The 23,348-nt window shown below is 41.6% G+C and overlaps 1 protein-coding gene across 3 annotated transcripts; it reads right to left on the bottom strand.

Moving 5' to 3' along the window:
* Positions 1–227: 227 nt before the first annotated feature.
* LOC104632083 (SLAIN motif-containing protein-like) lies at positions 228–22,980 on the bottom strand. 3 transcript variants are annotated; one of them, XM_075763756.1, is made up of 9 exons: positions 22,815–22,980; positions 19,404–20,128; positions 11,412–11,548; positions 8,676–8,825; positions 4,626–4,766; positions 3,151–3,468; positions 2,830–2,967; positions 2,354–2,672; positions 228–1,352 (listed from the first exon to the last, which is right to left on the bottom strand). In XM_075763756.1, the coding sequence occupies exons 2-9, from the start codon at positions 20,108–20,110 to the stop codon at positions 1,286–1,288; spliced, it is 1,977 nt and encodes a 658-aa protein (XP_075619871.1). In that variant the 5' UTR covers positions 20,111–20,128; positions 22,815–22,980; the 3' UTR covers positions 228–1,285. The 3 variants fall into 3 exon arrangements, with proteins under 3 accessions (XP_075619871.1, XP_075619872.1, XP_075619873.1); XM_075763757.1 differs by lacking the exon at positions 22,815–22,980 and adding an exon at positions 22,219–22,311; XM_075763758.1 differs by lacking the exon at positions 8,676–8,825.
* Between the last annotated feature and the right edge of the window lie 368 nt (positions 22,981–23,348).

Raw genomic sequence — 23,348 nt, 5'->3', positions numbered from 1 at the left:
AAAGACAGGAGCAGAGTACTGTGAATTAAGTTTTCCTTTGCTAACACCCACCTCAGTTGTAGGAAATCCAAGGAGATTAAAGGTAGGTATCACTACTTGCACCATAAGAGACTTGCTCTGGAGCCCTGTTTTTGCAGAGCTTCAGGAGCTGAAGTGCAGCAGTCTGTCAGGCTGGGCCTATCATGAAAGGCTTCATTCCTAGCACAAAAACCACTCAAAAGTCAGGCTCACTGTTTGAATAAAGCAGATCTATTTCAGCACCATAACATTTTATTAAACTACACTATCAAAATCACGTTGATGGCAGGGAGAACATTGCTATCAGTGCATATTTTCTGTACTAAGACTGTATTTGTAGCATCCAGCACTTGCTGAGGAAAAGGACACTGAAATGGAATCCTTCATAGCCAAAGAGACAGTAGAAAATTTCTACAAAAATCAGGATAGTTAGGGGTAGCTGGAAGATCAAAGGGAAGCACTTCAAGTCAAATCAGTCAGGGAGGGTTATTTTTAAAAAGTTCACTCTTAACTGGTGGTTGTTAACTTCCTCAGCTGAGAGACATGGAGATGCTGATAAACAGCAGTTTTCAAATAGTGTCCCCTGGCCCTGCACCTGCCTGTTCACAAACCCACACAAATATTGTGTACTGCTCCTTCACTTGTGAACTGTGATGCACACGCTTGAATACAACAGCTTGAAGTGTACTATGGTTATAAAAACCTGCTTCATCTTCTAGAACAAACAATAAAAAGTTGCAGAAATACATTCTATACAGAAGTTAAAAAAATGAACAGTTGAGTTTCAGACAAATATTAAGAGTACATCAGGTTGAGTTTAAAAAGTCTTACTTCTAACATCTATATAACTATTTCTAGTCTTGCCCAGCTGCTGCTTTCTGGCAGGAACAGGACAACCAGCAGCCTTCTCAAGCAAGTGGCCTCAGGAACAGGTCACATAAGTTCTTTGTGACAAGCCTTCCAAGGGGCTGCAAGAAGAGGCTTATGTGAAATAAGGCTACTTTCAGTCTTCACGTGAAGACTCATTTCAGTAACATTTTGAACAGTGGAGATGCAGTAAAGCAGCTGTCTGTTCCACCACTAAGTCAGGCTCTTGGCAGAACAGCAGAAGGTAAGGATAGCTTGCATTCAAGAGAAGAACTATATACATCAGTCTGCAGTGTGATGGGTCTCTTGAGTTTCATTTTCTAAATACCCTTTTTATGCCCAGCCAGCTGGGGTTCTGCTTCACAGAGGTGGGTGGCAGTACGTTGGGGCTGAGGGAGGGTCAGTAACACCCTTCCTTCCAGGAATCATCCTCGCTGGCCTGAGCAGGCTGTGCTGATGGAAGGAATCTGGGTGGAGAGACAAAAAAAAAAAGGTCAGTAACAAGAAGCAAAGTCCTCGCTGATCTCTGTGAGGCTTGTGTGAAGATTTAATTTACACTGGGCTTCTGCAACATCTGTCTTGACAGTGTCAATATCTGCCTGACCCAGGTAAACCGCTGTGGTCACACATGCACACAGCTTGCACAGCCCATGCACCAGGAGGCCAGCAGGACAGATGCAGCAGCAATCTGGAGAAATTAAGTGACTATTACTGGGTAAACAGTGACACATTTATCCTGCTCTGCTAAGTTATTAACACTGCTGTGGGTTATTTCCCCATGACTGAGTCCAAGAAAATTATTTTTCCCTGCAAATGTGACAAAACACATGAAAAATAATCAGGCTGTACATAGAATACCACTACAAATGAAGAGTTTAAAAATTCCCTTTTGAGGATTTTTTTTTTTAAAGTAAGTAGATACAATTCAATTTAAGGCTACAATGGGACATTAAAAAAAAAAAAGTACTTGTTCCTTATTAGTCTGATACTGAATTAACTTAACTTCCCTCAATTGTACAAGTTTATACTATGATTGTACTACAAATAGCTGTAAAAAAATAGCATTTGGCAAGTTGGTAGTGGATTTACCACACACAAAGGCAGAGCAGATGCCTTAGGACAACAGGGTAAAAAGATGCTTTGCTGTGATGGCATAAAGCAGGTCGTAGAAGCATCTTAGCGGCCTTATTCTTTAAGCAGATTGAGTATATTCAAGCTAAACAGCTATTGCTTTAGACTATCTACAAACTTCAGATAGCTACTGGCTAAAGATTTTTAGGAAGGTAATTGTAAAAGCTAGAAATAAATGTTAACAAAAAAAAAGTCCAAAAACCAATTGCATCTTTCTGGATTAAGATGTGGCCTCTAACTCAGTTCAGACTTGTGCAGGAAGAATAAAAAAAAACCTTTATAAAAAAAAAAAAAGCATTTCTGCTCTGTGAAATAAAGGTGTGTGAGTCATACTTACCTCTTGGATGGTGGCGTTGGCTTGTTCTTGGGCACTGAGGTTCCTCCAAGAGATGTGCGTGCTTTAATGGGTGAATTTTTTGCCACAGTGACTATGTTACTGCTTCTGGTAGTGCAACTGCTACTGGAAGAGCCTGTACTAAGCAAAGATGCCTGTGGTTTTCGAACTGCGCTAACAGGACTGGTGTAACTGCAGGCTTTTACTGGCTGCCTGGGTGTTAACAGAGAGTTTGTGCATGACCCTGCTTTCATCGGTTGTCGCACGGTTAAGGGAGACTGCCCAGCACTGGAGGAATACCTGAGCTTACTGGGAGCCAGACCTAGAAAGGGAATAACAAAAGAAAGAATAGCCCAGTTGGCAGCTGTATTTTAAGGATGCTTTGGGATGCTGGGCCATTTAAGGGCCTCAGGTTTAGTCAGTTAAACAGACCAAAGGAAATAGAGTACAGTGGTGCGCATAGATGGCATGGCACTGACCTGCTGACCGCTGCTGAGTTCTTGGAATTCGACTGCTGGGCACCTGTAGATCTGACTCCAAGCTCCGACTGCTCCGTACAGACTCCAAAGCTCGAAGGCTCGTCCTGGCCAGGTTGGGCATGCTGTGGCGCATCTCCTCTGAAATCAAGAGCAAACTCTCTACTTGCTGCTTCTGGTAGCAGTTTAGGAGCTATATAATGGCTTAGGCTCTCTCTTGAAAAATAGATGCACTTAAAGTAGACAAGTGTGTAACCAAGTCTTAGCTTCCATTAAATAATATTATTTTCCTTGATTTGTATCAAAAGCTCACAGCTTGCTTACCTTCGCTGTTTGCATACTTGAGCCGGTCTTGCATTGGACTTTGCACAGATCTCCTTGGAGGACGGATACGGGAAGTAGATGCCCTGCTGTAATCTGTGCTGGAGGAAGGGGACTGACATCGGGGGGAACTGAGCGGAGATGGTGAGTATCTGTGAGCACTACGGTATGACAGGGAACAATCGTAATCATCCTCATCCTCAAGGCTGTACGTGTCAAACTCCTGGTCGCTGTAGGTACCTCTTCGCAGAGAGTGAAGGGAGGCACTGGAACTGCGACGTGATACAGAAGCAGAGCTGGAGGCACAATCCTGACGGAGGCCTGGAGATAGAGGGAAACATGGCTCAGTCATCATGCTTTAAAATAGGAATTCCTTACCCAGCTGTAACACAAATTCAGCAGCAATGCTTTTATCAGTGATTCATTTCACCTTGGAAAGAGAGTCACATTAATAACTCTCTTTATTGAAGACACTCACAGCACATGGAATCTGAACTGGAACAGTGTCACCCATATCAGTACTGTTTAATTAGAGCCAAAGAGTTAATATTCAAATTGACCTGAATTACTCCTTATGTCACATACACAAGCAGTGGACTATATATTGCCAAGCAAGCTCTGTAGGTATAGGCATCTCGTTTACGGTATGAACTTTTCAGTTCAATTAATTATGCACCCACCAGCATTTCAACAGATTGAAACAAAGACTTGGACTTCTGCCTCCAAGTGAAAAACCACCTGCTTTTTATTGACCTCTGCAGCACATTTGTCTGGGTTATTTACAGGTCCTCCCGCAACTTATGCATTTATTTAAGACTTTTTGCCTAACAAAGTACAAGCAACTTCTTGCCAAGAAGTAAATGTTCTCCAAAAGAAAACCAGAGAACTTCAACATGCAAAATTCAATTCTCTAGGCAGCTTCTAGCGTGATTTCAGGCTGCAGTTGGGCAGCTGGCTCAGAAAAACAAACTTACAAGCAAAAACTGTTGCTGGGTTATTGTTTCAGCTGGATCCAGTCCCCAAACATGCAGCTGCTTGTGTTTGCTCAAGTGAGGGGACAGAAACCAGGTGGGCAACTGTGAGCTGCTGCTGTTCAAACTGCCACTATTATGACACAGTTACTTGTAAAACTTCACCTGTGCTTCAGAGACTATCTGAGATGGAGTATTTTGGAGTATCAAAGGGTGCTTACACGTTTTGCCAAGTGGGGTTACATATTTAGCCAAGTGGGATGCGGATAATACTTTCGAGTCTCTGCTTTAATAGGCATAGCCTTAGGAATGTGATACCAATGCTAAGTTTAACAGGCAGTTTGGGTCTGTAGATTTTTAAAGGAAGCCCCTGCAAACCACAAACATTCCAAGTGATCTATTAAATTATTTTTTTGTTGGGGAAAGGGGGAAGAGAAAAACAGTTGGAATCCATCAACATTTCTCTACAATTCTAAAATGGTAACAAAGGAGATCGCCATCACATACTTTCTTCCTGAAGGCGTGCCATAACCTGGACATCAGTCAAGTCCTGCAGTTTATATCCCATAGAGATGGAGTCATCAGACGTACTCAGCTCACTGTCCACAGACGACTGGGAGCTCAGCGCAGAATGCATGCTCAAGTAACCTTTAGGAGGGAAGAGGAGGGAGGAACATAAAAAACATTCAGACACCCACATACAAAACAAGAATAAGCAGCAAAGTATTTATTCCAGTAATAAAATCAGTGCAGTTGAGGTATGGTTGCTAGAAATAATTAAGTTAGAAATTACTTGAGAACACAGTACTCAGTATTTTTAACCTGCAGTTTTCAAGAGGCAGAGGGTCTTTGTGCAGGGAGAAAAACTGTGGACTTCTGTCCAGAAGGTGGCAAAGGAATGCTAGGTAATTTTGAGCTTAGACGCATCCTTTAGAAGATCAGTATTATTTCTGTCTATTTTGAGAAAGGAGCGACTATTGATCTAGATATTGAGCAGCAAAGTTATACAAAGTGCTTGCTAAGGCATTGGTGAACAGGCATAGGAGTAAAAGGATCCAAATGGTTTTCAGAGTACAGTACCTCAAAAACCATTCATGCGATCTGCTTATGCAAAGTGGAGTTTACAACTAGATTGCTTCCTCCCCATTCCTGAGGTTTATCCATTTTTTTCCTCTCATCACAAACCAAACTCTCTCTTACAGAGAAGGACATAGCTTGTTCATACAGCAAGTCATAAAACACAAACTGGAAGGCTCTTTCCAACAGGGGAGTTTTTCTGTAAGTAAGTCAGGCACTAGGAAAAGCAACAAGTAATTTTCCGTTTGAAGAATAATAATAAAATATCATCATAATCATTAAGTGCAAACTTTAACCTGTTAGTACTTTTTCTTAAGTCAGTCAAGCAAGTCAGTATTTTCAATGGTGTAAGAGTACTACTACTTGGAATTTGTCCTTCAAATGTGGGAGGCTTCTAAGTAGCCATATGCACAGAAATGTGGTTTCATGGTATCACAACTGCCTTTGGTTTTCCTCAGATACTACTCTTCCTGGCATCTGGGGCAACTGTTAGTGCAGGAAGGCAAAGCATCACCCAGCCCTGCGCTTATCTCCATCTGCAGATGGCAGACAGATGCAGGCAATGGTAGGAGAAGCTCATCAGCATGAATTTTGGCTGGGATAGTATCTTTGATAGAGAGCACGCAGTGGTGAGCATACCTCCGTCTTCTTTTCACATCTTATAACTACCATACTGCTTTGTATTAAAAAACAAACACAAACCCCCCACGTTACTAGAAAAGTTTTTGGAAACACAGAAGGATTAGTGCATGTAAAACCTCTACGTGACAAACATGCTTATCTATATGCCACGTTACAAAATATCATCGTACGCTCCTAGTATAACTAACCCTCGAACACAGGCACATAAGACCATATAACTTAGAGAGCTATCTTAGGAGAGAGTACATTACCTTAAAGTAAGCCCAAGACAAGGTTGCAATTAGTATTATGTAGACTTAGACCCACCAAAAAAAATAATTAAAGCCCACAATCTGACAGAAGATCAGATAAAGCTAGTAGATATGCAAGTACCTAAGAGCACTTAACATCACTTTCAGCTGAGCAGGCTTAAGAAATACAAATCCTGCTCAAGCAGGGATTTAAGATCATCACTTAAATAAAAAGCAACAAACAGGCTGTAGCACACCAGCCAACAAATGAAGAATGTAAGTCAGCTTCCGAAAGCATCTATATGATGTCATTCACCATTGGCTTTCACTTTAGCTCATGCAGTTTTGCCTGCTGTGTTCTAAGAAGTCTTGAAGGCAGTTCTTAGAACAATGACTCTAGAAACAAACAGCTAAAAAGCATTGCTGAGCAACTCTTTCAAACAATGGGTAATTCCAGTCAGGCAGGAAAAAAAAGCAGCAGGTTCCCAATGTTATTTCTTCAGCCAGTTTTGAAGAGTAGTAACTGATGACACAGAAAACACACGTTTGAAGCCCAGATGTAAAATAAATTTCTTACGCGGACATTGAGCAAACTACTGCGTACCAGTAAGCCTCAAATTCCACATTTGAAAAGGCATGAAGTTTTTCCAGTTCAAGGTGCTTACATAATGCAGTGATAGAAGTGTGACTGCCATGTAAGGGGAATGTCTGTGTGTGTCACACAAATACACACTCCCAGTCAAGACACCCCAGTACTAAGGGCTGTATAACATAATCCCATTTCTTCCCTTCTGGTGTTAGGAAAAGGCATTGTAAGCACTAAGGGATTCTAAGAGTAGGGATTGCACCTGTAGGATGTAGTGTAAGGAATAAGCATAGGTTTCCTGCTGTAACATCTTTAATACTAAAAGCTATATTTTCAGTATTTTTAATACAGCTTTTTAAAAAAGCAAAGTTCCCAATTCAATTGTGTGTGTTTATTCTGGTTGTTGCATTTCAAGTTGCAAGTGTATTTAAAAACAGTCAAGGAGGGGAAGACAGACATTCACATTCTTTCATCAGTAAAAACTGTTGTGGCTCAACATTGCAACATGAGCTGATTATGGTTTTCATTCCAGAAACTTAAAAATATACCACATCTGGATTTTGGAAAAGGCTTTTTTTGTTTAGTTTTTAAGGGAAGTTACTGTTAAACATTTTTGATCTGAACGGTAGGGAAGCTCCTTTTTTCTTAGAAATAAAATTAGATTTGAGTCAACCAAGGTGACAGTGAACTTCAAACTCACGTTAGCACTTACACAAATCACAAGGGAAGAGCCACCAAACTGATGAACTCTCACGTATAATCCTACGCGGACAAAGCCTGTTCTACACTTGGCTTTTTATTTGGTACCCTTCACAACTTCAGAGATTTGCGGAGTAAATGAAGACGACTAGAAGTTGCGCAGACACTTTGGTTTTACACATCAGTAACTGTTTTGGTGTGAAAAGGTGGTTAGACACCTTGAATGCCAACCAACCTCATATTAAAAAAAAGAAATTAATTTTGAGATTTTTTCCCCCTGCAGAATTCTGCTTGTAAAAATAATCAGACCTACATGCATACTTTTGTTTGCAAAACAGAGATAAGTGTTAATTTCTATTTACAGCAGAAAACCAGCAGATCTCAGTGTACCTGCAGCTGTGAAAACATCCACATGCAACCCTTTTTTTTCCCCTCTTAAAATAAAAGGTTAATTTAACATCAAGTTTCAAGCCAGAAACTGTTAAACATGCTTTGTATTTTTCAACATGCAAATTAGGATACAGCAATTTCCACAAAACCCCAAACAAATCAAGGAAGACTCCTTTGATAATAAAACCAAGGGCAAAGCATTTGTACTAGGAACCTGAGCATGAACCGCATCAAGGATAAACACAGCTCCTGACAGAGCCCACACGGACTCCTTAGGCAGCAGCTTAAATGCAAAGGCAGACTTGAGGCCAAGCCATTTAGGAGAAGCTTCATTATCATACTAACAAATACAGGCTTCTAACAAGAATTCTGTGCAAGCCGCCTCTCAGGTAGGAAATCTTACTCCAAACAGAATTAAGTCTGATGGAAAGCTTTTGTTATTTTGTGTTTAAGTGCTCAGTAAGCCAATTTAAAGGCATATGCTGGAGACTATGCCTTTTATCTTAAAGCACAAGGCTTCCTTCTGTTGCCTATATTAATCACTATTTTCAAAAGAAACTTCACAAACTCTCAAGCCAGAAAATTGAATCCAAGTAACTTTATAAAGTTAACACCTATGTATGATAACATTATTCAAGAGCAGTATTTTTTTTGCCTCATAGCTGTTTTCTATTTTAAGTCACTTAAAATTAGTACAATATATATAAAGAAAGTTATAAAAACAAAACCATGAAATAACTATGAGATATTTAGAATGCAAGGTGGTTTTCTCCCACATAATACACAGAACCTGGGTCAGTAAGTGAGCAAATTAAAAGGAGAAAACCCCATGGGACGACTTGCATCTCTTGACAACTTTTCCCTGTGTCAATTAGTAATACTCCTTGCATTTTAAACACCACAGGTTTGCACTGCTCTACTGACATGCCATACCTGAGCTGCCACAGGTTAGTAGTGCTTTGTTAGTCGATTTGAGATGCCCGGGAGAGTTTAGTGCATTGCTACAGGAGCCTGTCTCTGTATTCAAATTATGTGCGCTTGGTGATGCCAATGGACTGCAATACAGGTTTTTCCATCTACTGGCTAGAAGGAAAAAAATACAAAAAAGCCATAAAGGTTATCAAATTATTTTTAAAAACAAAGAACATAAGATAAAGAAAGGCATCAGATCAAACAAGAGTAAATACTGTAACAGATGTACTTCAAATCAGACATCTTGATAGTGTCGGTTACACGATGTAGGAGGCAAAGCAGTGCCTGTTCCCTCGCTCATGCTCCCCTTTAACTTGTTCTGTCACTTCTGAAGAATTCCAAGAATAACTACGGAACAACTGGGCTTTAAAGAAGCCATACGTTCCTGAAAGTTGAAGACCAGCACTGAAAAGACGACTGTTTTCATAAATACCTGTCACTTCTATACCCCACCTTCATTTTAAAGAACTCCATTGAACTTTATGTTCATGTATGTGTTATTTTGAATTTTTAATGATGGAATCGCAACAGCATTAAACCACAAAAGCTATGCCCCTAGATTAAAAGGGGAGCAAATTAATATGAAGGACAATCGATCTGAAATACTTATTCAGCACACAGACTTGCGTACAAGTTAGTGAAACAAAGAGAAACCAAGTAGGAAAACAGTGCATCCATGCTTACTGAAGGTGGAAATGAGCAGCTACAACGCTGAGGAAATGACTGTCTATGATCTGTACCTATTCAAGGGGCCACTGAATTGCCCACCCAACCCTGACCATTGAGAGAAGAGTAGCTAAGAAAATAATGAAGATTCACTATATAAATAGTTTTCTTTACTTCCCTCACAAAGTCAGACTATTTTAGTTAAAAAGCCGCAATATAGTACAAATAAAGCCTGATATATTTCAGACAGGAAGCAAAGAGTTAATCAAAGGAATCTTCATTCAAATTTTTAAGTGCAGATGGTTTATAAAAGTAAATGAAGTTTGTTCTCAAACTACATTCAGTTATCTCAAACCAGGAATTTCAAGGCTAAACTCAAAATAAGCAGTGCCAAAACACTGTTAGTATGTAAACATAAAAAAACCCCAACAAAAACCACCAACAAACTGAAACCAAACCAGACACAAACCAAAACAGCGCTGCCTCAGACTTCAAATCACTGAGGTCAATTTACTGGTCAAACCGAAATCAAAATTACTGCATTCGCACAGAAGACAAAGCCAGCCAATTCAAAGCCCTGGCAGACAACAACTTTTGTACCGAACTGGGGGTTGTATTTTCAGCAGTTAAGAACATCACTGAGCTTCAAAACATTAATTCTATCAGAAACTTCCCTTTTTCAAACACCGCTAACCACAGCTTTTGTGTTCAGATGTTCCTGAGTCAAACCAGACAGCGAGGTTGCAACACATCCTGCTCTGCAATGCTTTTCAATGAGGAGGAAAATTAGGAAAATAAAAAAGAAAAATAGGAAAGCTACATGACATAGAAAGCTATAGAATATAGAAGAGGGTAACTTATTCACTTCAAACCGCTCAGTGCCTTGGCTATCAGCACATCAGCCCAGGACTTGCGCATTTTACATACAAACCGGAGTGCATTTGAAAAGACAAAGGTAGGATATCCACCACGTGGATTCCAGGTGACCTACTACAGAAACAGAATACCCTTCCCAGTTTTGTACTGGTGTAAAGCATGCATCCCTTCTAACAGCTCTTGCATCAGTGAAAGGCTAACACGGGATTGATCCTTCTGTGCTCTGATAAAGGAAAAGAAAACCCACAAACCTATGACCCCAGAATACTGACTGATGGTGGGATGCGACTGCTGAACAGAACGCTCCGTAGCATTTTCGCTTCAGGCAGCTGCAGTGAGGGCTTTTCCCCTCGGTGGTTAAGGAACACAGCTCAGAGCCACCAGGAAGCGCTTTTAGGGGATGATAGAACTAGAAGAACAACTAGGTTTCCAAGTGACACCATTTCTTCAAGTTACAGATTTTAATGTTTCATTATTGTAAGCTTTGAGCATCAGATAATTGTTTTACTCAGGTAATAATACTAAAAGCTAAGATATCGTAAGAATAATCACCATTAGAAACACTCAACACTAGAACTTTTCCTAGAGAAAAAAGCTGCAATAATAGTTTCATTTGAAACTCCCCCCCATTCCCAGAAGCACATTTTTTCATCTACGTATTTTTACATTAGAGATGTTTAAATATTTAAAAAAAAAAAAAAATCAAGAGCATGAAAACACTAAAATATATTTTAGTGTTTAGGCTCTGAACATATGAAAAACCACAAACAAAGCAAGGTGGTCAATTTATCAATCTGAAATGCTTATATTTGTGTCTTCAAAAATAGAAGGAGGCAAAACATCACAGTTCAGTTTGTTTCGTCTATTACTTGTAATCAGCATAGTTTTCTTAACGTTTACAGAATGATCTCTGGCCTTCATCAGCTGAGGCATTACCAACATAAACCAAAAGCCAGAGGTTTTTATGCCATGACAAACATGGCTGGACAAACAGGCACCAAGAGCACATCATCTGAAGTGCTGTCTCTGCAGATATTCTCCACTACAGCAACCGCAAACTTCACGTCTCCTTTGCTTTACTGCTTCTCGATAACGTAAAGTACACAAGAGGAAACAAAAGCCACTTGAAGAAGCAATGCTTATAGTTTTACATACCTTGATCAAGTCTGTTGATCAGAGTTCGGCAGGCTGCTTCTGTCTCAGGGCTGGGATTATCCAACACCTGTCGGCACCATTTTAAAGGTGAGTCCGTTCTCTGATCTGTGGTAGATTTTCTCGGGGACACATAGAGCCTGTGCAAGGATTGAAAGGAGACAGTAAAAAAATGCTCATTAACTCAAAGCATACAGCCACCTAAGTAGCTTTTACTAAAGTATGCCTAACAGTAAGTAATAGAAAAAAAGTTATCCAAATTAAAAAGGGGGGGGGGGGGGGGATAAAGCTTAAATTGCATACTATGACTCAGAAACAAAATTTACTGCCACAATAGTAAAATTCACTTTAAAATGGCTTCACAGAGAAAGCGCACAGCCTCTGCAAGGCCAGGGTCAAGCTTGGGCTGTTGGAATACTAGTAAAAGTGGTTGGTAAACTCACTGTCACCCCTCCTCACTCCTCCACCCCCCAAAACCATCTCATGACAGAGACAGCAAGGGCGAGGAGGTGGTTCTAACTTGAGATTCAAGGTGATCTACTTTGAGAAGTCTAACCGTTACATTTTTTGTTTCAAACCCCACGGCTCTGGGTATTCCACCTGTATTGCACTGCAGGCAACCATCGTCTCCTGTCGTCTAACTGCAGCTCAGACACTCAGCGGTCAGAAGTCTACTCACAGATCTTGGGGATAAACCACTTATTTGGAAGATTTAGAAATCTTCAGACAGTTAGGAAGTATGACTGTATGCTACTTTTCCTTTTTTTTTTTATTGTATTCCTAAAGCCTCTATTTTTGACAGTTCTAATACACCTAGCATTGCTTTGCATATACATACAGTATTAGCCTTATGTACAGATAGATTTAATCATCTTATAGTCTTGAATTATTTACAACTGATCTTGTGTAAAGTAGCATCTTAACCATATTTTGTAAATAGAAAATTTCTCTCAAGAAAGGTCAAAGTGTACAGGAGCCAGATTGAAATGCAATTCAAAAATTTTACTTACATATCCCACATTTGCATTTTTAAAGTAAAAAAAAAAAATTAAAAATCGAAAAGCACATTAAAAAAATCCAAAAGCTAATTTGTTATTGACAAAATAAATGCTGAGAAACATGAACACAAATATTCCTGAATGTGCAATGTTATCTTTTAGGAAAGACCCCACAAGCACATCTTGCTGCATTTCTGCATGGGCAAATGAGCATTACAACCACTCAGATCCAATAAAACAGAGAAAGCAAAGCGCTCGCGCTCTCTCTGGATTTATTTTACAGTTCAGACAAAAAAAGCAGCAGTAAAACCATCAAACAAAAAAGAGGCCAATAGCCTCCTTAGGGCAGGTCACGCTGTTCTTCACATATTTTAGGTTAAGGGAGAAAATCCTGCTCTACTTCAGGAAGTCGTCGTTCTACCCAGCTCCTTCCAGGCTTCCAATCGTGCGTCTAGCCAGGACTGCATCAGCTGGAAACGGTAACGCTTGTTGGATTGCTGGGACCGTTTCCGCGTGGAGCAGAGCTACCTGCTTCCCAGGGTGCCAGAGCCCTCCACAGCCTGCCAACGGACTCCCATGTTTCAGCTGACAAGTCTATTGGCGAGAGATGGTCTCACTTATAATTTCACTGAACTCAAGTAAGTAAGCACAACTGATTTTTTCAGAGCACTGACAGGCAACTTATAAAAAAAAAAGATGAACTCTAGTTTGATTTCACAGTGTCAGGTTTACTATTTTCCTCTTTAAGTAGCTTCGGGGAAGGGTTCAACGCACTTAGTAAGCTAACCTCTCATAATACGCTGGCATAGCTTATTCTCCACAGCACACCATCAGCCGATAAACTAAAACCACTGGCCCCACAAACAGAAGTGAATATTTTTCTGGACACGATATTAAGAGCCAAAAGTCACCTTTTACTAGTGGCTCCCCCCACCCAGCATCATCCTCCGTTAGCCACTGAGACACAACTGCGCAGGTTACTACATCATCACATTTCTTGCAGAACTAAGCCAGGCTTTCTTCTGAAAGAGGTTTTTGTGATAAGTGAAACTCACTCTGGCTCTGTTTAAAAATATGCAGAATTTTATTTCTGGTAGTTTTATCCTCTAAGGCTGTTTGATTTGTGAGGTTAACTTAATCCAATAAACACTGGAAAAAACCGTACCCAGGCATGCCATTAAGTATGCATTCGCTGCCAGTTTACGAGTCAGCCCAAGTCTTTTGGGTTTAACAAACACCTGATTACTGAATAAGCTTTACCTTGCATTTTGTTCCTACAACTCTGCAGTTTGGGTGCAAAGCATGTTCTGTTTAAATGGCGTATTTTCTTTTGTCAAATGGCAAATGACAATTAAGAAGTTTATTTAGATAGTTACAAGGCCTAATACAAAATTCAGAAAGCAAACATTTGGGCATATGTTTTCAATTTGATGTACTGGGGTTTTGCTGCATAACTTATTAAATATGAATGAGATTTTCTTCAGCTTCTGTGAGGAAACCCTTAGATAAAGCATCTTTAGTTTCTGCTCCCTAATGTATGTGTTTCACTCGCTCATCTAAAGTACTTTATGAAATACACCTCCGGTAAGAGCCAAGTAGTTGTAGTTGTGCAGCAAGCACATGAGATTTTTCTTCCATTAAGAATGCAGGCACTCAAAAATAAATTTGTGGGATTCTTTGCACTTCATTCTGACATATTCCAATAAGCATCTTCTAGAGTTACTATTTTTCTTTTGGGGTCAATGTCACAGAAGAATTTATGGGAGTTAATGGCCACTATTGTTTGATTTTGAAAATACTGCCTTAAATAAAATCTCCCAAGAATCTCGAAAATACTATGACAACTTTCTCAACTTGCACTAAAAAAAAAAAAAAAATCTTCACAATTTAGTAACCATCAGATCAATTATAACAGTGCAAGCCAGTATGGCCTGAGAATTTAAGATCCTAATCATGCAGAATATTTGCACTAGTAAATCTACAGATCGTAAGAAGAGAATGCAGGCTGCAGAAAGCTCTATAACTAGTACATTAGTAAATTAAACTGAAAGTAAAATGAACCGCAGTTTCTAAGACTCATGCTTGGTCTATTATATACCTTCCACAGCACTGAGCACCAGTAGCTACAGCGGTACCAAAAGTAGCAGACGCGACACTTATTTTCAAACCTTTGAGTTATACGCATCAATGCAAGGAAGAGACCTGAGGTAGCTAAATATGTTTAGAACAGTTTAGGTTTATAAGATATGCCTCCATAAAGTGCTAAATTCTTCTATAAAGCATGTATTTCAAACAGATAATGCATTCATTTTCCTTTCCTTTGACATATCAGACTTCAGAGAGTCGATTTTCAGATTTATTACTGTGCTTATGCTGTTCCAATCTCAAATCTAAACACTAGAGTTGAACAGAAATACTAATACTGACAATATAGTGTTGTAGAAAGCAACAATAAAACAATATTGCCCAGGTCCTGAAATGACAGAAACATAAAAGGAAAAAAAAAAAAAGAGAAAAATCCCATGGAAAACACTCCACACAAAACCGTTATAGCACTAGCTCAAGTAGAGGTTTGAGCCTTTATTCCCAAGAAAGAGGAAATGGAAAGAGAGGAAGAAAACGTATACTGCCAAACCCTGAAGAGGCACCGCTTTTTCATGTCTATCTAGTGACTAATCCTGCTGAACAAAATACCAAAAATCTCGTCACTAAGTCACAGAAGCTCCAAACACCGCGTCAGCTTAATCATCTCATGACACAGCCAACAGTCTGTAAGATGATCAAAAGGCACCTTGTGGGACAACTCAAGAGTGGTGTTACACGTATACTCAGGGTGCTGAGCAGCATCAGCAGCAATCCTGCTGCAGCTCTGTGGAAAGGCTTCCCCCCCCCCAGCCCGGCAGTGCAGCTGAGCAGGCAGATTACTGTGCCCACAACTCATTTTACAGAGAACCGCGAGCCAATACCTCAAGCGTTTCAATAAAAACTCAGTCATTTTAAGGCTCGGCCATCAAAAGCGATTTAACCCGAAAGGTCCTATTTTGCACAGAAGTGTCAGACAAGCAGGTAGATTTTTTTTTTTTCCCTTTCAGCTTACTCTACTCTGGCACTGGCAATTACCGGCAACGAAGACTGCTGATGGTAACGCTATCTTAAAGCTGCACAGAAGGGTTTTGAAGGAGCTCATCTACCCAGAGATTGTGCACAGCAAGACAGACATTACAGAGAACATCGTAATGGCTAACTGCAGCTAGCACAAACGGGTCACACGCTGTTCAAACGACACAGACAATCAGAAAACGGTTTTGATAAGTCACCTGTACATTATTTAATGCACCAGAGCTAACTGATTCATTGGTAAAAATACCTCTAGAAGGTTTTCAGAAGATGACCAGCCTGAGAAACTATGACCTTGCAAATTACTGTTTCCAAGTCGTGCAGAGACTTGTTGGCAAGGAAGGATTGCAGGCAAACTCCTGCACGGCCTGTGGAAATGTACACATCTACGATGGAGAGAGTAGGGAGTTAAAGTTCCCCCCCAAATTAGAGGGACAAGGTGCCATATTTTTCATGATGCTGTATTGGTGTAATACTTGAAATTTGTGCGGAACTACACAGAAACTTCCATCAAGGAGAAAACCTGAAGCTGTTCAAGGCGAGGCATGGACAGAGAGTTTGGTACTCATCCCATCAAAGGAGATGGAGGCAAAATAGTCTAATCCAGTAAAAAGGAGAAAGAGTATTGAAAAAATTTAAGGCTTTTCAGTTCTGCCATTTCTTTATCTCTCTTTCATCCAAAGACACAACTCTTCATAGTTCAGAGGGAGTTTGAATTTGAGTAATTTCATCATCATTCCAAGTCAAAATTCTGTCTCCCAAGTCTTAACCAGGCAAAATAACTGACAACTGGCAAAACACCAAACAAGTTGCACAGGAATGCATAAGAAAATGCTGAACACAAATCACTGCACTAAGAACAATAAACTAAACGCACAGAAAGCCACAACTTAGTTCTTCTGTAGGGGGAGTACGTAAGAACGACAAACACTGAGGAAGACAAACAAGGTAATGCTATTGCAAGCGTATCTTGTTTGTTCCCTTCCGTAGGGTTAACGGCCTTTCTACAAACAGCTCGGGAGTTGACCTGCGGTGAAGCGTAGCGTAAGGAGCGAACTGGTAACCAGTTCTGGGCAAACAGCACTGAAGTCTCACCGAAGCATCACGCTGAATCCAACAGCGCAGAAAGCCGACTTGCACTTGATTGGGTCTCGAGGATATTTACAATTTTGAATAGCTATTTGAGAAAGCGACCTAAGAAAGCAAGTCAAGGGACAGACACCAAAGCAGTACAGAGTTACAGCTACTGCGAGTGATGTAGGACCTCATGTTTCACAGGAGTTTGGTCATTGCAACACTGCTTTTAAAAACAAAACACAGTAGACTTAACTAGATGTTTCAAACCTACTAAGTAGCCATGGGGCATAAGCACAATACCACAATAGAAATTACGCTAAAGTTTGGACCTGTTCTTAAAACTAGAATGACACGAAAATAAAGAACTAAAGCCTCTCTAAAGCTTCCTGTTCCCCACCCCGTATTTTAAACACTTTCATACTTTAAAATAATACAAGATGACTTCTTGGCATTCTTCACGGTATAAAGCATCAGCACTTCTACTAGTTGATGTTAAAGAAAAGGTCAGCAAACCAAAAGGACTGGGCTGTTAAAATTTATCACTTCAGCAGTGATTAAAAAAAAAAGCCACCGTGAATTTCTCAGAAATTATCAAAAATCCTAAGTAGCAAAGTACACATGATATGTTCCAATATCAGCTATAGGTTTTTTCCTAATATCTAATATTAAGGACTGCAAATATAACAGTATAGTAAGCTATTCGCTGTCACTAATACACTAATTTAGATATTACTTCCATCCAGACAGTACAAAATTCCCCTCAATCAGCAAAGCCACCTTATTAAAGCTGATCCTAAATCCATATAGCATTAAGGGGTTTTTATTAGGGATTTTTGTTTGGTTTTTAAACCACTTTTTTATCTGGTTATTGCTGATAGGAATATCTGCACGGACAGTATGTGAGACATGTACTTATGAAGAGAATTTAGGATATGCGGCAATAAGCACAGCCATGCACTACTGACTGTAGATACGTTATTTGTTCCCCGCTTTTGGTTTAGCTGAAGAGCTCTAGAACAAGAAGTCATCGTAAAAAGGCTTCATGTTTTAATGACATGTTGACAAGAGGACAACAAAACAAACTGAAGCAATACAACATGATCAAAGGTCATTTATGATAACAGTACTTGCACAAGGCTCCGTAATACCACTGTTATTTAAGCTCCTTGGGGCACTTCTTTTTAATATGTTAGCCTACATCAACCAATTTGACAATAAAACAGAGGTATCAAAACATGAAGATCCTACAAGGTCTAGTGAGAAGGGGACCTGGTAAAGAAAAATCCCTTTATTAGCCACCAACTCAAGGAAAGGTTAATAAACTGAGCCTCTGAGTGCAGAATCACACCTGCTTGTGTTGGACAGCATTCACTGTCCCTGTAAATCTCAGACTATCTGGTTTCTTTACCAAGTCAATATAGTTTGACAAACCTCTCCTATCACAGGTTGTATAAACATGAATATAGAACTAGCTGTTCTCATCAACATGGAAATAATGAAGCCTGCCTTCCAATTTTTTTTTTTATTTTTTTTTTTTAAATCTGCTCAAAATGCTGTTTAGGTAGGCTAAAGAGTTTCAGTGATCAAGTTAGAACCAGTATTTGGGTTTTAAAAGAAAGCTTGCAAATTTAAAAAAAAAAAATTCACGACTGGCAGTAGAAGTTAAAAGCAAATGAGAACTCACTTGTACCACCTGCAGCCCGGAGGTGTGCAAATGAGCTTTCTGAATGCCCAGGAAAGAATGCATAAGAAACTCAATTTTGAAGAGAACTTCTAACTTTATACATTCCTTTCCAAAATTAACCAATGCTGAAAACCAGTCTTCCCTCATCTGTGATCTCAAAAATCCTTTCCCCTGTTTTTAATATAACCTTGAATTTAGACTTGAGCTGACATCATTATGTTATTGAGTTTCATCCCATTAACAAACAAAAGTTTACCTTCACTTTTAACAGCTAATGAATTTTTAGAGTTTAAGATTTGTTTTGTACTCAGCAGCCATTCTGCAGTGCTCTCTTCACCGCCAGATTCATCTCTAGCTACACAATTCTGAAACACAGTTTGCAGATGCCTGAGGCTATCCTACAAAGTCTTAAATTAAGAACTCTAGGTAAAATCTCAAGTCACAGCTATTGCATAAGCTGGAATTAGCCTCAAAGTTTAACTAGCTTTGGAAAGGCAGGGGAAATTAATGTGCTGATTTATACAACAAACTCTAAACAAAGCTGCTGGTGAAGGGGAGAGTCCTAACAAAGTAAGGTCAGTTAAGGATGACATCACTGATCTGTTTCAGTTCATGTCTAAACAAAAGAGACAGGTTAACTGCAACAAAACAGCATTCAGGAAGTGGAAATGATTTGTCATCTTAGATACTAGCGAAACTACAAATTCCAGATGGTCTAACATCTCGGTTTGTGTTTTAAAAAATTCTTATTTAAATATAGTATTTGGCAGTTACGTACAAAGTTTAAAAACTCCATTACTTGTTCATCTGTGTGCATTACACATAAATGAACTAACAGGGAAAGGAAGTTTTCTGTGCTTGCTACAGCAGCATCAGAAAGAAAGGGGGAAAGACAAGCCTTACAGTTAAACTGATTTTTTTTTAAAAAAAGAATGCTCTGGCACAATGGTTTTGAAAATAACAACAGCCGATAATGAGAACTGCAGTCTTGCTGCTAAGCATCAAAATGCTGTATAGAAATCACTTTATACCCTTAAAAATTATTGCACACCTAAACTCAGAAACCCCCAACCACAGCAGCGTAAGTTCCATGCATTGCTAACGTTTTGAAATACGTACCAGCTATCTTCTTCTTCGTTGCAATTTTCAAGTTCTAACACTTTCACTTCATCCAGATCTGTGTTATTCGAAAGACTTTCTAGATCTCCACATTTTTCATTGGGATTTTGTTCATTTATTTTAACTGAGGAATGAATACCTGCAATGACCACGTTTCCCATAAGCTCTGTGCTATTACTTGTATCCATACGTGAAGATGTAACGTTATCATCGGTCTTCATCTCCGCCTTACGCACGTTGGAAGACAATTCCTCAGTGGCACTATTGCAACTATATTGCATTCGGGCATCTATGTCTTTTTTTAAGCAGTTGTTCTCTCCTTCCTCTTTTCTTATTTTGCTTAATTGGTTGTGCAGATCTGCCATTATTTGCAATTCTCGCTTCTCCGTTATCGCATTGATGCTGTTATTAATTTCCATCCCATTAAGACCAGAGTCATGGTTATCCACACCAGCATGGATCTCGCTCTGCATGTTTGTCCCAAGCATGCTCCTGCTGCTCTTTGTTCTTGGGTGCTGATTCTCGATCTCCAGTCTCCTCACGAGCTCCCGCAGCTTTCGGACCTCCTCTAGCTCTGGGCCAACCTCCTCGGACGCCGGCTCCGTGTCAGGGCCCATGGCAGAGTTCTCTGTTGAGTCTCGTCCTAAGTCAGGCTCCAGAGCATGATCCTGCTGTATGACTGGGGCGTTTCCTGGCACTACCATCATCCAAAACGCACGGTTTCACTGCAAGACATGAAAAAAACCATATAAAAGCTCCACAAAGATGCACAATATTTTAAGCAAACTGGAATTGCATGCCAAAATTCTGACTTCTATAAGCATAAACTAATTATTTTGGGGTACATGGTGGCTGAATTTCATCAACATCTATTGAAAAAGAACAACTGAAATTAGTATGAAACATTTCAACAAACACAAATTACTAGGACGTGCAATTATCACGCTACAAATTAGACTGTATCAAAGGAAGCTGATTTAATCATGCACAATAGTTTAGTTTCCATCTGTTTACAAACAAAATACATGAGAAAAGCACTGACTGAGCAAAGTCAGGAAACATAATCAGCAAGGTGCTGACGTCAGACAATGACAGCATTAAGAAAATGGCAAAAACATCCTTTGTTCATTACCAGGTTTATCCTGGAGAAGCAGAAAAAACTTGAAAACATTTCTGCATCAATTTATACCAAAGACTAAGGACAACAACTAACGACAGGAACTGCAGTTACTGTGCTACCTGAAAATAAGCATAACTGATGTCCTTACTGGCATATTTTCCTGTTGCAGCTAAAAAGAGAGAGGCAAGCTCTCTGATGCAAACACAGTGAAAAACAAGAGAAAAAAAAAAATAGATATATCACACCATAGATTACATGTTGCAGTAAGTTTAACAAAACGAAGCCATCTCTCTGCTTTTCCTGTCCTAAGTGCTACTGTTCACCCTGCGGTTGTGCTGACCAAAGCGGAGCGTGCAGAGCACCGTCACTCAGGCAGCTTTAAACCGCACAGGTACTCAGGCTTCCCAAGAGCCACAAAAGGTAACCACTTACAGAATAAGCAAACACTGATTATTTTTCCCTGTGCTAGTGATTTACCTGAGTTTTCAGTTTCAATGCGTGCATTCGTTTCTGAATCGACTCTCCACTGAAAAGCCCCTGATATGAGATGAGTGTTGCACAGAGCAAATAAAACAGATTCCCCTAAAAAATAATTATAAATCCTTTCTATTTTGCAGGAGGACTGACAGACAGAGGAAGGAGTTCGACAAAACAGCCAATTCAAAGTTTAGAAGATTTGATGCAGGCACTACAACTGCATTTGAACCCTGAATTTTTGGGGCTGCAGATGTTCTTTGCTGTCTGAATATCTCTCCTGTTTTTAAGGCCTAGCTGCCAGCAGGTAGAGGAGACCACGGAAATTAGATGTCACACAAAGCAAGCAAGGTTAAAAATACAGACACCCCCATACACACTTTAGCATCTTCCCATTACTTAGTCACTTGTAACAGCAGTAACTGAGCACATTTCCTACAAAGTACAGTTTTGGTTTGTTGTTGGTTTTTGGTTTTTAGGTTTTTTACTTGATTGCTGTTTTTTTTATTTTGGTGCTCTACATGCAAGATGAAAATTTTAGGCTTACATTTGAATTAATAACGAAGACAAACAGCACTTATGAAGAGCTATAAGTGAACAGAGCTGACTGCAGTGCACTTTAAACACAGCTTTCAAAATCATGCCTAGAAGAAGCATTGCTGAAGTCATTTTGACGTAGCGAAAAGAAATTTAATTTGTAGTAACCAAGGAATCCAGTTCCTACTCATACGCACACTTCGAAAATCTCCTTGTGTGCATTCTCACTCCTACGAAACCATCCAAGACATTTCAAAGCTCTTGCTCAGTAACTCACTGAAGATGCACCAGCGGGGAGTTTAAGAGTTCTACTGTCAAAGCAAAACAATGACCCAAGGAAGGGGAAATTAATGAGATCCATCACCCGAAAAATCCGTTCCCCTCCACGGCTTTGGAGCAGCAAAACCTGCGTTTTAATTCAAGGGGCAGGGGGGGAACAAACACGTTAAAACCCTTTAGCCTTTTCCCACGACCAGTAAGTCTAAAACCCACCCAAGCAAAGCCGCATGGATACGAGAGGGGAAAAAAATATAAACCTGCAAAACTTAATTTCACTGTATAATGGGCTAGAGAAAAAAAAAGAAAAGAAAAAAAAAGAGGAAAAAGAAGGAAGCCACATTTCGAGCCATTGCTGTGTCAGAGACAATAATTTGTACTTTTTCAAAAAGACATCCGGGTTTTTACCGGCAGGTTAACGGGCTCCCCTCTCCTCTCCTCACCGCAGCGGACGAGATGCTGCCGGGGGGGTGAACAAACGCCTCCGGCCCCCCCGGCCCGGCCCGGCCCCTTCCAGCCGCCCGGCCACGAACGGCCCCCGCCGCGGGCAGGCTGCAGACCGAGGCGGCCCTGAGCCGGCCCCCGCTCCCGCCCCGGGGAGGAGGTTCCCCGCCCCGAGCACCCACGGCCCGGCCGGGAGTCCCGGAGCGTGGACAGCTCCCGGTGCGCGGGCACGGACGGGGCCGGCCGCGCTGAGGGAGGAACCGAGGGGGAGGAGGAGGGTGAGGGCGGGGAGAGGGTCGCAGCCGGCACCGGGTGCTGTGGGGAGCCCGGGGCCGCCAGGAGGAGGCTGCGGCGCGGGTGGGAGCCCCGCGGGTGGAGGGGGGTGGCGGTGTCCTGCGTGAGGGGCGGGTACGGGCGGGGCGGGGGCCGCCCGGGGTGTGAGGGACCGAGAGCGCGACCCTCTCGGGGCGCTGCGGCGGGCTCGGGCGCGGCCAGTCCACACCGAGCGGAGCCGAGGGCTCCGGCCACCCGCCGACCCCTCCCTGCCCCTCACACGGTACCTGCCGCGGCCGCCGATGCACGGTCGGTCGGTCGGTCGGTCGGTGGGCGCCCGCGCCGCCGCCGCCGCCTTTCTCCGGCGACCTGCGGAGCCTCGCTCGCAAACGGCGGGAGGGAGTCGCCGCCGCGCGCGCATTCGGACCCCGCCCCCTCCCTCCCCTGTGTGTGGAGGGGTCTCTGCGCGTGCGCGAGGGCACCCTGAGGCGGCGGCGGGTCCCGGGGAGAGCGATGGCGGCCCCGGCCCTGTTAGGGCCGAACCCCGGCCCTGCGCCGCCAAAGGCATCTCCAGCCGTCCGGGCTGCCGCTTCCCTGCCCTGCGGGCCACCCCCCCGGGCCTCTCCCCGAACCTCCCGCCGGGTTTCGGCGCCGGGTCAGCGGTCCGGCCGCCGCAACTACGTGAGGGCAAAGCGCAGCGTGCGCTGGGAGGGGAGGCTGCCCCGGGGGCTGTGGGCTTCTGCTGGGGCTTACTGCGGCTTTACGAGGGCTTTGCTGTTCGGGGAAGGGCCCTGACTGACAGGGAGCGGGGAGCGAGGGGA

This window comes from Balearica regulorum, chromosome 11 (assembly GCF_011004875.1).
Source record: "Balearica regulorum gibbericeps isolate bBalReg1 chromosome 11, bBalReg1.pri, whole genome shotgun sequence".
Taxonomy (NCBI): domain Eukaryota; kingdom Metazoa; phylum Chordata; class Aves; order Gruiformes; family Gruidae; genus Balearica; species Balearica regulorum.
This window is presented reverse-complemented; position numbering and strand designations above follow the sequence as displayed.

Bases quoted from the DNA above. Each gene is read 5' to 3' on its own strand.
- LOC104632083 (XM_075763756.1), bottom strand. From the start codon at position 20,110: ATGATGGTAGTGCCAGGAAACGCCCCAGTCATACAGCAGGATCATGCT. The intron at 11,549-19,403 runs GTACGTATTTCA...ATCCTTGCACAG, and splicing joins AACGAAGAAGAAGATAGCTG to GCTCTATGTGTCCCCGAGAA. The intron at 3,469-4,625 runs GTATGTGATGGC...CTCTATCTCCAG, and splicing joins GGCACGCCTTCAGGAAGAAA to GCCTCCGTCAGGATTGTGCC.